General features: G+C 47.9%; 1 protein-coding gene across 2 annotated transcripts in view; it reads left to right on the top strand.

Moving 5' to 3' along the window:
• Fhl2 (four and a half LIM domains 2) overlaps nucleotides 1-10,701 on the top strand; it is a 77,883-nt gene extending 67,182 nt beyond the window's left edge. For both annotated transcript variants that reach the window (XM_028865814.2, XM_028865815.2), the window contains exons 4-6: nucleotides 2,638-2,807; nucleotides 5,519-5,705; nucleotides 10,119-10,701. In XM_028865814.2, the coding sequence (XP_028721647.1) occupies nucleotides 2,638-2,807; nucleotides 5,519-5,705; nucleotides 10,119-10,270 (509 nt within the window). In that variant the 3' untranslated portion in view covers nucleotides 10,271-10,701. The remainder of the gene's footprint in view (nucleotides 1-2,637; nucleotides 2,808-5,518; nucleotides 5,706-10,118) is intronic.
• Nucleotides 10,702-12,412: the final 1,711 nt, after the last annotated feature.

Genomic DNA, 12,412 nt, shown 5'->3' with positions numbered 1-12,412 from the left:
ATCAAAACCACAAAAGCCAGATGTGGTACTGCAGGGAGAATCCCCACACTATTTTAGAGGCTGAAACAGGAGGATTGTGAGTTCAAGGTCAGCCAGGGCTATCATTTTTTTTTTCTTTAAAGCCAGAAACATGTTTTTTATGCAGTTGCAGATGACCCGGTCCCTGTTACAAACTCAACTATTCTGCACTGTTAGAAAACGGAACCAAACCAAACCAGAGATTATAAAAGTAAATGGATGGGCTTGGCTGGGCTCTACACAGACTCTATTTGTGGGCTACAGGTATAGCTGAGCAGTAGAGTCTTTCCTAGCATGCAAGAGGCCCCCTTAGCTCAATTTTCAATACCATAAAACAGACACACACACAAAAACCTATGGTGATATTTTATTTGTACTGAAATGTGATTTTATTTGTATGTTAATAAATAAAGTTGCCTGGGGGTCAGAGCTAATAGCAAGCCATAGCAGAGCTGGGCGTTTGTGGCACATGCCTTTAATCCCAGCACTTGGTAGGCAGAGCTAGGTAGATCTCTGTGTGTTCAAGGATACAGCCAGCATTGGAGACACACGCCTTTAATCTCAATACCATAGAAGACCTGGAGGGCTGTACAACAGACAGTGACGAGGCAGTCATGTGGTTGGTTTTACAACCAATGAGAAGGCAGAACAGAAAGTCTCTATAAAGACAAACAGACAGGAAGTAGGTCTCTTTCAGAGAGGTCTCTTGGCTGAAGAGGCTAGCTGCAGCAGGCGGATAAGGCTCTTAGCTCTGATCTCTTAGCTTTCTTCTTTGCATTGGTTCTGTGTTTCTTATTTAATAAGACGGTTGGTTACGTCTACAAAAACCCAAACATTTAAGAAACAGACAGCAGTGTAGTTCTGTCCCACAGACTGTGCTGTGGGCTGTACCTGAGGTATCACAACCAAGAAATCCCATTCTTCACTCATCACATCCTTTCCCAGTCTACTGCTTCATATAAAGTGTTTTGATTTAGCTCACTGTATAAATACGCACCCATGTTGGGGATATGAAAAACCCATGTTGGAGCTATTTATTTATCAGTCCATAAATCCAGAGTGTTTGCTGTTGATCAGGGCTGCTGATGGTGGAGTGACCGAGAACGTGTTTCTGTTTTCTAGGACGTAGTGACTGATTGGAAGAGCGATAGAACTATTTAATGATGGTAGGGACCCAAGAGTAGCTTTAGTTCTAGTTCATGGCACCGTGTGGAAAACCAGAGAGCCCCATCACAACGCGGCTTTCTCACGGCCAGTTGCGTGCAGCAGGTGTTGCAGAAATGCCTCACCGCACTGGGCTGGAGGCTCCAGATCACCAACTCCCCAGAAATCTATTTATTTTATTTATTATTTCGTGAGTCTGTTTGTGTGCAGGTGTGATGTGGGGGGAGAGGTGGGGGAGGGACATGCCCATGCCACAGTGCACTTGTGGAGGTCACAGGGCACCTCTTGGCTTGCTCCTTCTATGGCGGATTCCCGGGATCAGACCCTGGTTGTCAGGCTCCCCCGGCAAGAGTTTTCACCTGTTGAGCCGTCCCTTGGCCTCCAGTCACTTCTGCTTCACTCTAAACCAGAGGGATGTTGATTAGCGGAAGTACAACAGGAGAATGGGCAGTATCCTCTCCATCCTTAACGAGTATAACCTGAGACCCACCATTGATCGTGCTCAGCCTACATTTACTCTGCTCTCTGATAAAATTGAATGTGTAAGCTGAACACAATAATGTTAGGTAAAGTAAAGTTATGTGGACCCAAGGACTGTGGTACCATGATAGTTGGTCTTGTAATTGAGGTGGGTGGGTGGGTGGCACACGCAATGGGGATGCATGGGGCAACAGGACAATGTCCATCTTTCTCTGGACTGGATAGAGGAATGTGATACCTCACTATACTATCCGGAAGGGTGTGCACAATTTATTTTTAATTGTTATTACTTTTATTGCTTATTTCTGGAATTTTCTATTAAATATTTTCAGTTTGACCTAAGTTTGACTATAGGTAACTGAAACCATGGAAGGTTAAACCATGAGTGTAGAGGGAGGCTGTTATCATCCCTATGTGGCAACCTTCACCAACACTACCCTGTAAGAATGAGCTGTGCTGGCCGGGTGGTGGTGGCGCACACCTTTAATCCCAGCACTTGGGAGGCAGAGGCAGGTGGATCTCTGTGAGTTCAAGGCCAGCCTGGTCTACAGAGCAAGATCCAGGAAAGGCGCAAAGCTACACAGAGAAACCCTGTCTCGAAAAACAGAAACAAAAACAAAACAACAACAATAAAGAATGAGCTGTGCTGAATTTCATCTACGTTTCGTGATGCAGAAAAGAGCTTAGATTTTGATTTTCATTTAACATTTCCAACCACCGTATTTAAGGTAAATCTCAAGCGCCTACTACATACCCATTTTCTTCTAGGATCACATTGATCACATTTCTAGGATCACATGTAAAGCATTGGATCAAAAGTCAAATAGAAATTATCTCCAGGTAAGGTGAGTCTTTGAGAGCAGAAGAGACTTACCATATCACGAGACTCCGTGGTAACAGGCCGCGGAGGGACGCCACTGGGACTCTAAGCCAGGCTAAGGACAGCTGCTGATTTCTCTCGCCCTCTCCCCACAGGTACCCGAAAGATGGAATACAAGGGCAGCAGCTGGCATGAGACCTGCTTCACCTGTCAGCGCTGCCAGCAGCCCATTGGAACCAAGAGCTTCATACCCAAGGAGAACCAGAACTTCTGTGTGCCCTGCTATGAGAAGCAGTACGCCCTGCAGTGTGTGCAGTGCAAGAAGGTACCCAGCTCCCCCGGGGCCTCCTGAACCTCTCGGTTCCCATCCTTGGCCCGGCTGTCATGAAACAACATCTGTCCTAGCTCCAGGCTCTGAGAGTGCAGCTATTTCTAACTTGCACGGGTGTTCTCGGAGAAGGGTGTGTGTGTGTGTCTGCACCTTGATCTACTGGGTCTGTGACCTGGTTTCTGTTTCAAAGAGGTGAGCTCTGAGAAAAATTCATGGCTTCCAGAACACTTCCAAGTGTTCATGGCCTGATGGTGGAGGGAAGTGAAACTCGCTCTCTTAACCTGTCTCTGTGAAGCTGATCTGGAATCAACGAGAGCCATAGAAGGGGGCTGCCACTCTCTCTCCCATGTATAGCTCCATGAATGGTGGCATCTCCAGGGCCCCATTGCCTTAGGACTTGTGCCAGCCTGCTAAGTTAGGCCTTTCCCCTCCCTCACTTCCCTGCTCATCAGTGCCCTCTTCTCCCTCACTTCCCTGCTCGTCTGTGCCTTCCCCTCCCCTCATATCCATGCTCCACCGGCCCCCACCACATTTATGGCTGTTCTTTGCTGATTACTCCTGCACTTTAAGTTCTTGTTTCTCTGGGATATTTTTCTGCTGTGCAGCTACCTCCTCTAGTTTGGAAACAGTTTGGTCCTTTTCAGCGAGGCTCATCTCGATGTGGCAGAGGAAGCTCGCATGTGGGTTCATCCATCTGGAACTCTGTAAGCGAGGCGGGCCGCTCATCTTGAATGCCTTGTTCACCCGTGTTATGTTTGATGGCCATAAAATCGATACGCAATGCCTGACGTTCTCTTCATTTGTGCTTACGCACAACAAAAACCTGAGCTCTGTTTGGAGGTCACTGACCTTGAGATCAGCCCTGAGGTCAGGCCTACAAACCTGTAGGCACCCCTACAAACCCCACATGGCCACACCATGATGGCATTCCCTGCTCCTCCTCTGAGTTTCTCCCTCCTGTCGTATGCCTATCTGTGTGATCCTTTTAGTTGCGAAAGTATAGGTGGTACAGCCTTGTGGGGTGCATGCCTTTGCATATGTGCTCCCTAAACACACTCAGGACTTTCAAGCTAGACACAACCCCCCGCCCCCCCATCCTCCCCACTCCCTGGGCAATGAAAGCAGCCCTGGAGCACCAGGGATCTGAAGCCAGGCAGGACACCTTCAAAGGCTGGATTTTAACGTGGGTGGAGATGATTATGCAGCCAGTGGGTGTCTCGATACATGTCTTGTGGGACAGGACAGATTGTTCAGAGCAGGCAACCAGGGAAACCAGCTAAGCTGGGGCGTGGAGACGGGTGGGGGTGTTTAGGGAAGAAGTCTCCAAGCACGCCATGCTGAAGCTGAAATGAAGAAGCAGACCCCGCTGATGTGGTGTGAAGAGGGGTGGAGGGTGTGAGGAGAGGTGCAGGGAGTGTGTGTGGAGGGGGTGGTGGTGGAAGGTATGAAGAGAGTGAGAGAGGGGGTGAATTGAAGGAGTGAGAAGAGGTGGAGGTGGGGGAGTGTAAGGTGTAGGAGACCATGGACATGGGATCCGGGGCACAGAGGGAGAACTTCCGGGCAGAGTAAATGACGCCTCACGTATACATGCTTCCTGTGTCTCCACAGAACGTGGAGGGTCAGAGTATTTTCCATAAATTCTCTTCCTGGGAGAGGGGAGTGACAGGCAAAGGATCTCTAATGTGTGGCCTAATGACAAGAGAGCAGGACAGAAGGGAGCCTTGTCACTAACCAGCTGTGACTTCATTGTCGAGTACCTGGGCCTTAGCTGATTCTTCTGGAGCACAGGAATAGCATCTTGCTGCGCAAGCCTCCTACAAGAACCCCCAGAAACTGCCAAATGCTGCCACAATAAGTAAAAAACACCAAGGTGTGGCCCGGAGTCTTTCCATTCTATCGTTCTTCACCACTGCCTGTCAAGCCGAGACCTTAGATTCCCCCCGTCTCTGACTCCACTCCTCGCCCATCGTTCAAATTCATATGAAAAGCAATGTTTGAAGATAACGAGATGCAGTTGAGGGCTGGCGGGCTGTTTAGCACTTTGTGGCTTCTTCACAAACCTTCTCGGTCTGTAAGACAGGGTGAGGATAAAGGCTCCCAGGACGCCGGTCCCTTCCAGCCACACCAGCAGGTGCCAATTCCAAGTGTCTTTAAGCCTCTCCCTTCCTGCCCTTCTGGATACTTGTACAGGCTGGGCGTGCGAATAGAGCTGAGGCGGTCACCACTGGCTGGTATTTGCAGGAAGGCTTGCTTCCACAGAGATTGTCCCTCTCTTCATCAGTGCAACTCCGTGGATAGGACTGAGGTGGTGAGGTCTTTAGCCACGGCTCCCTTCAGTGACAGGGCTGCTCAGAAGTAGGTGTCCATGTCCTCAGTGTTGTCGCTGATCCGTGACTGCACCACTGCATCACCCTCCTGTTTGGGAAGGTTACGATGCCCCATGGCACCCAAGCCTTCTGTCCCCCCCTGCACAAGTGACACCTAAGGACGCATCATCACTAGGGAGAAAGCTAAGAGCGACAGTAATGGTATGGAGGGGGGGGTAACACGAGGTGCCTGAGGTTTGAGGTGCCTTTACCACTTCAACAAACCGGACATGTGCAGGGGGTGGGGTGGGAGTATCTCGCATCATCCAATGACAATCGCCGCGACAGAAGCCTACCAGACACAGGGGCGGCCCTGACTCTTGTGCTTGTCTCCCCCAGCCCATCACCACAGGGGGTGTCACTTACCGGGAGCAGCCCTGGCACAAGGAGTGCTTCGTGTGCACAGCCTGCAAGAAGCAGCTGTCCGGGCAGCGCTTCACAGCCCGGGATGAGTTTCCCTACTGCCTGACCTGCTTCTGTGACTTGTACGCCAAGAAGTGTGCTGGGTGCACCAACCCCATCAGTGGTAAGTGTCCGGGAAGGTCTCTGCCAGGGGAATAAATAGGCTGTCTGCCTCCTGGAGCAACATGGAGGCTGAGAGTGTTAGCATGGGTGTCGTTAGCATCCTGAGGGCTCTGCACCCAGCCCCACTTTTCTGCCTCCCCGCTGCCCATCCTTGGCACACTGCTTGTGCTTCAGCAGGTTACTGATGACATCCCCTTGTCTGGTCGTGGAGAACCATTGGCCTGTCATTGAGTGCTTCTGCTTGGGTCTATGAGTCTGTTCTAATCACATGAGCAAAATGCATGATTTGTTTCAGCCCCCACATCCGACTTGGTGTTTGGAAGTGTCCATGTCATTTTAGTGAGACTCATTTAACCACAGACCACAGCCATATGGGGACACAGACTACAGCCACATGGGGACACAGGGCACATTCTGAGTAACTTATTCATAGCACAGTGCCCAAAGTGTTTGACAAAGTGAGAGCCCAAAATGTGCTTGGCTGGCCGGCCAGTTATCTGGACTGAGCTATCGAGTATGCTGAAGATATTGAAGGTGGAAACTAGATGGCTTCAGACTAAATATTCACCATGTGCCAATCAGTGGCCAGGTGGAGAGAGAAAAGTACAAGTGCCCTGTCAAATGTAGGAATGTTTCTTGAAGTGGATTTTCCGACCCCATTCATTCATTCCATCTGTTCTCGTTTGCTTTTTATTGCTCTGATAACCACCATGATCAAAAGCAACTTGTGGAGGAAAGGGTTTATTTCATCTTACAGCTTACAGTCGATCATGAAGAGAAGTCAGGGCAGGAACCTGGAGACAGGAACTCAAGCAGAGCCAGGGAGGAGTGCTGCTTACTGGCTTGCTCTCCGTGTCTTGCTCGGCCTGCTATCTTGTATAACCTAGAGCCACCTGTCCAGGGGTGACATTCCCCACATTAGCCTGGGCCTTCCCACATTCATCATTAATCAAGAAAATGCCTCACAGCGTGCTTGTCTGCAGGAAGAGGTTTCCTCTTCCCAGATAACTCTAGGTTGTGTTGAGTTGGCAAAAAGCTAACCAGACCACCATGGCTTCTTCCTTGACACACAGTCGGCACACATATCTGGCAGGGAACCGCAAGCCACGGACTTTCTCCTGTAACGTTGCAGGGTCTTTATACAGACACACTTGCACACCACTGTTCACCTTGCCTAAGCCAAGCCGCCCTGGTCCTACCTGCCTTCCCAGCTGGCAGGACTCTGGAATCTACCCAGAGCTCACGTTTTATTTGCATGCAAAATTAGAGTTTACAGAATGATTACATTTTCCTTTGTCAAGACTTCTGAATCTAACAACTCATATACCTTGATTTCCTTGAAATTAGTTAAGGAGGAAAGTGGGACATTTTTCGGGGCACATCCATCTTTGGTGCTGTTTTCATACCTTCTGTTGAGGGAAACATTTGCAACACTTTCTAATCTACGGAAAAACAGTATAAGTGTGAAGTGCTTTAGTATTAGACATGGATATTTGTTGCAGTTATAGAATTAGAAAAAAAACTCTAGGAAGAACATGATTCTCTGAAAAGCAGTGATTGATTTTCAAAAACATATAGGACTTCGAAAGTGCAACTACGATGTACTTTCAGCCAGATTTCCAGACTTACGCACTGAGCTTGGATGAGGTTTCAGATAGGTCTCTAAGTGCTTTTCCACTTCAACACAATTTACACTGCTGTTGTGAGTAAATTGGAAAACACTATGGATTTTTATCTGCAGCGATGCTTACTTCTCATCCATAATCGATCACATTATTTATCCACACAGATTTGCAAGCATGTCTAGTCTTTAACAGTGATTTACTACCCTACATCTATACCCACGATGCTTTCAGTGACCGACAGATGTGCACAGAGCATCAGTATGTTGGGGTTCCCAGACATCCGTGTTTCTGGTTGACACTAGACAAATGAAGCCCTGCCCCTGTGTTCCAGTTCCTTCTTAAATAAGTGTATTTTTGAAGACACACCCGATTACAATGACATGGTTCTTTTTTTTTCCCTCACATTTTTATGACTCGGGGCAGAGCATTTCCATGTAGTAGCCTAAGTGTAAAAAGAATGTGCCTTAACAGAGGAAAAACATTAGGGAAGATTCATTCAAGCATTTTAGTGCAATTGACCACAGTTTTAATGTCAATGATTGTATATTATATTAAAATGTCTCATATTCAAAGAGAAGCACACAGAGAGGAACATCTTTGAGTTGGTCTATTGAAATTTGACAGAGGAGTTTAGAAACCTACTCTGTCTTTCTTAGAAGCAGTAGTTCAATATTTGCTAATTCAGTCTTGTTAAGGGCATTATGGGGTATAACCACCATGAAAAATCAGGATTGATTATATAATATATTCATAATGCACATGCACACACACATAGACACACATCTCCTTTAGGAGTCTTCCCTGTGTTCTGTTAGGCTCCCATTTCTACATCTTGTTCCATATGCTAGCATTTCAGGGCAGAAATAGAGCCTCAGAGGAGGTGCTCAACCTGGGACTCCTGCCCTCCATGATGTTCTTACATCTGTCTTCACACAGACACTCTCACCACCAGTGTTCATCTTTGCTCCAGCTCTCTGCTGTAGAATTTATCAAGTGTATGAGGAAAAGTATGGAATGCCAGGGATGCCAGAGTTTCCTAAAAGCTTCTTGGAGGGATGCTGGAGGGCAGCTCCATGGTTAAGAGCACTGGGTTCAAGTCCCAGCACCCACATGGCAGTGTACAACTGTCTGTAACTTCCGTTCCAGGGGACCAACACCCTCTTCCGGCCATTTGCACAAACATGGTGCACAGACATATATTCAGGCAAATGCACATATAAAATTAAAATAAAAACCTCAAAAAAATAAAAATAAATAGCATCTTGGGTTTGCAGCTCACTCAGATCCATCTATCTGCTAAGAAGAGAAACCATCATTTCCCTTGGGCAGCCCTGGGAACTTTCCAGAGCTTCCTGTATGACTCAGACATGCAGAAAAGTTACAGTGTCAAGCCTGAAACCCAGATTGGGTTCTGCCCAGGGCCGGGGACCAGGCTCTGCTTTTAGGAATATGAAAGGCAATTTATATGGAAACCAGATACTCAGTACTGCTTTTTCCTCCCTTGTGGTTCTGTGGAATGAACCCAGAGCATCACACCTGCTGAGCAAGTACTTTGCCTTTGAGTTACATCCTCAGGAATTTGCTTTTTATTTATTTATTTTTTAACGCTACAAGCTATTTAGGGAAAGAGGGCTGGTGAGCTTTGCTGGTGTGTCCCTCCATCAGGAGCAGAAGTGGCCTTTGAAAGACCTAGCCCTGGCATGGCTTGCCAAGGAGGAAAAACTTGACACTTTCCCGGTGTGGAAGGGTTATAATACGAACTAATTGGTGAGTCAGAGTCTGTGTGAGTCTGAGAACTGGTGTGGGTGTGGCTATTTGTTACAGTGTGGCTTATCACACCGGACTCTCGATAACTGAAATTCATCATCTAAGTTTCCCCAGAACACACGGCAACTGTGACCTAAGTCCATGTATCCCATCCTTTGTTTCAGGGTGGCCAGCGGCCATACAGACCACCTGCTGTTGATAGCACAATCAGCACCCTGTGTACCTTAAATATCTCACAGGGACTAGAACGTGAGTCAGCAGGAGGACGGAAATGAAACTAGTTTGCTTGTTTACCAACGCTGAAACAGGGCTGTAGCTCAGGGTTCAAATGCTTGCTTCCATTGCATGCCTGGCCCGGGGCGGCCTCCAGCTCCGTGAAAAGATAAAACTGTGGTTTTTGCTCAGTCCTTGACACTTTCAAGGGTCGGCTCCAGCCTGTGACCCCGTCTTCCCTCATTGTACTGTACCCCGACTCACCGAGCCCCTTCTCTCACCCCAGATACAGCTTCGAGAGCTGGTCCCAAGGTCACCCTCTGCAGGCGGGTCCTTTTCTAGCTATTCTGGAACAATCACACCTCTCCTCTTCTGCTTCTCTGCATCCACTCCCTTTGCTACGGGACCCAGCCAAGGCACAGGAACCTGCTCCCTTTTCTTGTGGGGAGCAGGTTTCATTTCAGGAGAAAATAGATAATAATCCAGGAAACAGCAGACACTTTTCTTCCCACAGTGCCGGGGTTGGAAGTGGCGACACTTGGTAGGCAAGTACTCTACCCACTAAGTGCTCCACATAGCCCAAACTGACACTTACTCACAGCGTGTTATCACACCCTTCGGGGGGGCAGTTTCTGTGCCTGTTCTTCTGATGCCCCCCGAGTTTCTTGAGGCTGTGCGGGGTCGATGATTACATGTGAGTTCCCTGCTCCCCATCACTCATCATTTGAGCCGCACCAAGTTGAGGCGGATCAAACTTGTTTTTTTCGGCTCTGCTAAGGTTGGTCCTGTGTTTTTTCTTGGGCGCACAGGTCTCGGTGGCACCAAGTACATCTCCTTTGAGGAACGCCAATGGCACAATGACTGCTTCAACTGTAAGAAGTGCTCCCTGTCCCTGGTGGGGCGAGGCTTCCTCACAGAGAGGGACGACATCCTCTGCCCCGACTGTGGGAAGGACATCTGAAGGCCGAAGGCGCGGCAGCCACAGCTTGTGTCGCAGAGATTCTGTTATTTTCTTTCGTAGCCAGGCAATGCTGTGTTCCGGTTCCCACCAGCCACCACGAGGCTTCCTCTCGATGTCTCAGCTTCATGTTCATTGAAATCCTTTAGTTTTCTGCGCCACTTCAGTTCCATTGGGGACCGTAAACCCTGGCTGGGGAGGATGCCTTGTAGAAACGCAAGGCAGATTACATGGAAGAAGTCCTCCCGAGTGTCTTTAAAATGCATCCTTTCACTGCCTATTTAATTTTTAAGTGCAATTAACATTTGTTATGAATGTGTTTTCAAGGGAGAGCGGGGGTTTGCAGCTTTGTAATGTCCTTTTTGTGTAAAACCCAGAGTAAGATTTATGTGACTTAGAATAAAATTATTCAGAATAAAACCTTTGGCCCTGCACGGTGTGTGAAATAATGATTAAATGTTAGGGTCTCCCCGTAAATAACACTTTCCTGGGAGGGCCAGTGACCACTGCCTGCAGGAGGTCCTGATGGGTCAAGAGTGTAGGTTGGGCTGGGGGAGTATTCATCAAAACTCCACCACACTGTTTCAAGAAAGCCTTCTGGTAGTACCATGCCTCCGTCACTAACTTTTCTTCCTCAACAAGCTCTCCTTCTCTTGGGACACAAATATTCTACATTTAATTCATGAATCTATGCTCCAGAATATGAATGGCAGGAGACCCAGCTTGGCTCTGTCCCATCAGCATAGACCTGTATAAGCCAACGGTTCTTAATCTGTGGGGTCACGACCCAACTGGGGGGGGGTTGTCAAATGATCCTTTCATAGAGGTTGCATATCAGATATCCTGCCTGTCAGATACTTACAATTCATAACAGTAGCAAAATTACAGGTATGAAGTAGCAATGAAATAACTTTATGGTCAGGGGTCACCACAGCATGCGGAACTGTGTATTCAAGGGTCACAGCATTAGGAAGTTGAGAACCACTGGTTGACTGTCTTCTTACCCACCAAGTGAAGACACAAGCAGCTGGAGGCCAGAGACAGCACCTAGTTCCTTTAACACCCTCAGCTCAGCACCCTAGCAAGGGAAGACCCACTGAGGCACTGAGAACTTCAGGGTGTGTGTGTGTGTGTGTGTGTGTGTGTGTGTGTGTGTGTGTGTGTGCGCGCGCGCGCGCGCATACATATGTCGGAGGTGTCAGAGTCACACTTTGTAGCAATCATTCTGCTTTAGCCTCCCAAGTGCTGGAATTACAAGATGGTCTATTGTCTCCAGCTCATCTTCAGGATTTCACTAAAGAGGAAAACACAGACACACGGAGAACTGAGACTGTGGCAGCGGCCTGTGAAAGAGTCTTGCCTAGTGGCTGAACTAGGACACAGTGTGCTAATTTGTGTACCTGACAATGCATTCATTTCTCTTGAGGATGGTAGGGTGACGACTTTCCCCCTCTTCTTTGGTAAAAGATAGTACGACAAAGAGGCAAGTCGTACAAACCGAAATACCTCTGTTCAGTAATGTACGGTCAGTTTTTTTAAATAGGTCCAGGACGTCCTTTCTATTTTTTTACTTTTGACAGAATCAAGCGTGTATGTAATGTCTGAGTCATTTTCCACTCACCATTTCCTCCTCTAGTCCCCTTCCCACTCAGCTGGACCCCAAGTCCTCTCCTACCTTCCTGCTAGAATCCACTTAGTTTTATTAGGATTGCTCGCATGAGTGATGTTATTAACTCAGACAATTTACCAACAGCTACACCACTGAAAAAAATTACTCCCTTTTCCAAGCAGTCATCAATTACAATAGCTCCTCAGGGAGGGGTGGAGCCCTCTGAGCCCCTCATCCCCACATGATGGAATTCTGAGGGGCCCCACTGTGTGCTGATAACCAGAACTGATTTCATGAGTACAATAGCCATGCTGTGGCCGGAAGACAGCGCTTCCCATCAGTCCTTCCTGCCCTCTTTTACTACCATGTTCGCTTGCATGGAGCGATATAAATGACCATTCAGGGCTGAGCACTTATTCATCACCCGCTGCATTAATCATCATCCACTGCAAGCCTGAGAGCAGCGGCACTAATCTATGGGTACAGACAAATATTTAGAAGGCCGCTTGATACCACAAGCCTTTAGCAAAACCATG

Source organism: Peromyscus leucopus, chromosome 16_21, assembly GCF_004664715.2.
Source record: "Peromyscus leucopus breed LL Stock chromosome 16_21, UCI_PerLeu_2.1, whole genome shotgun sequence".
In the NCBI taxonomy this organism is placed as follows: domain Eukaryota; kingdom Metazoa; phylum Chordata; class Mammalia; order Rodentia; family Cricetidae; genus Peromyscus; species Peromyscus leucopus.
This window is presented reverse-complemented; position numbering and strand designations above follow the sequence as displayed.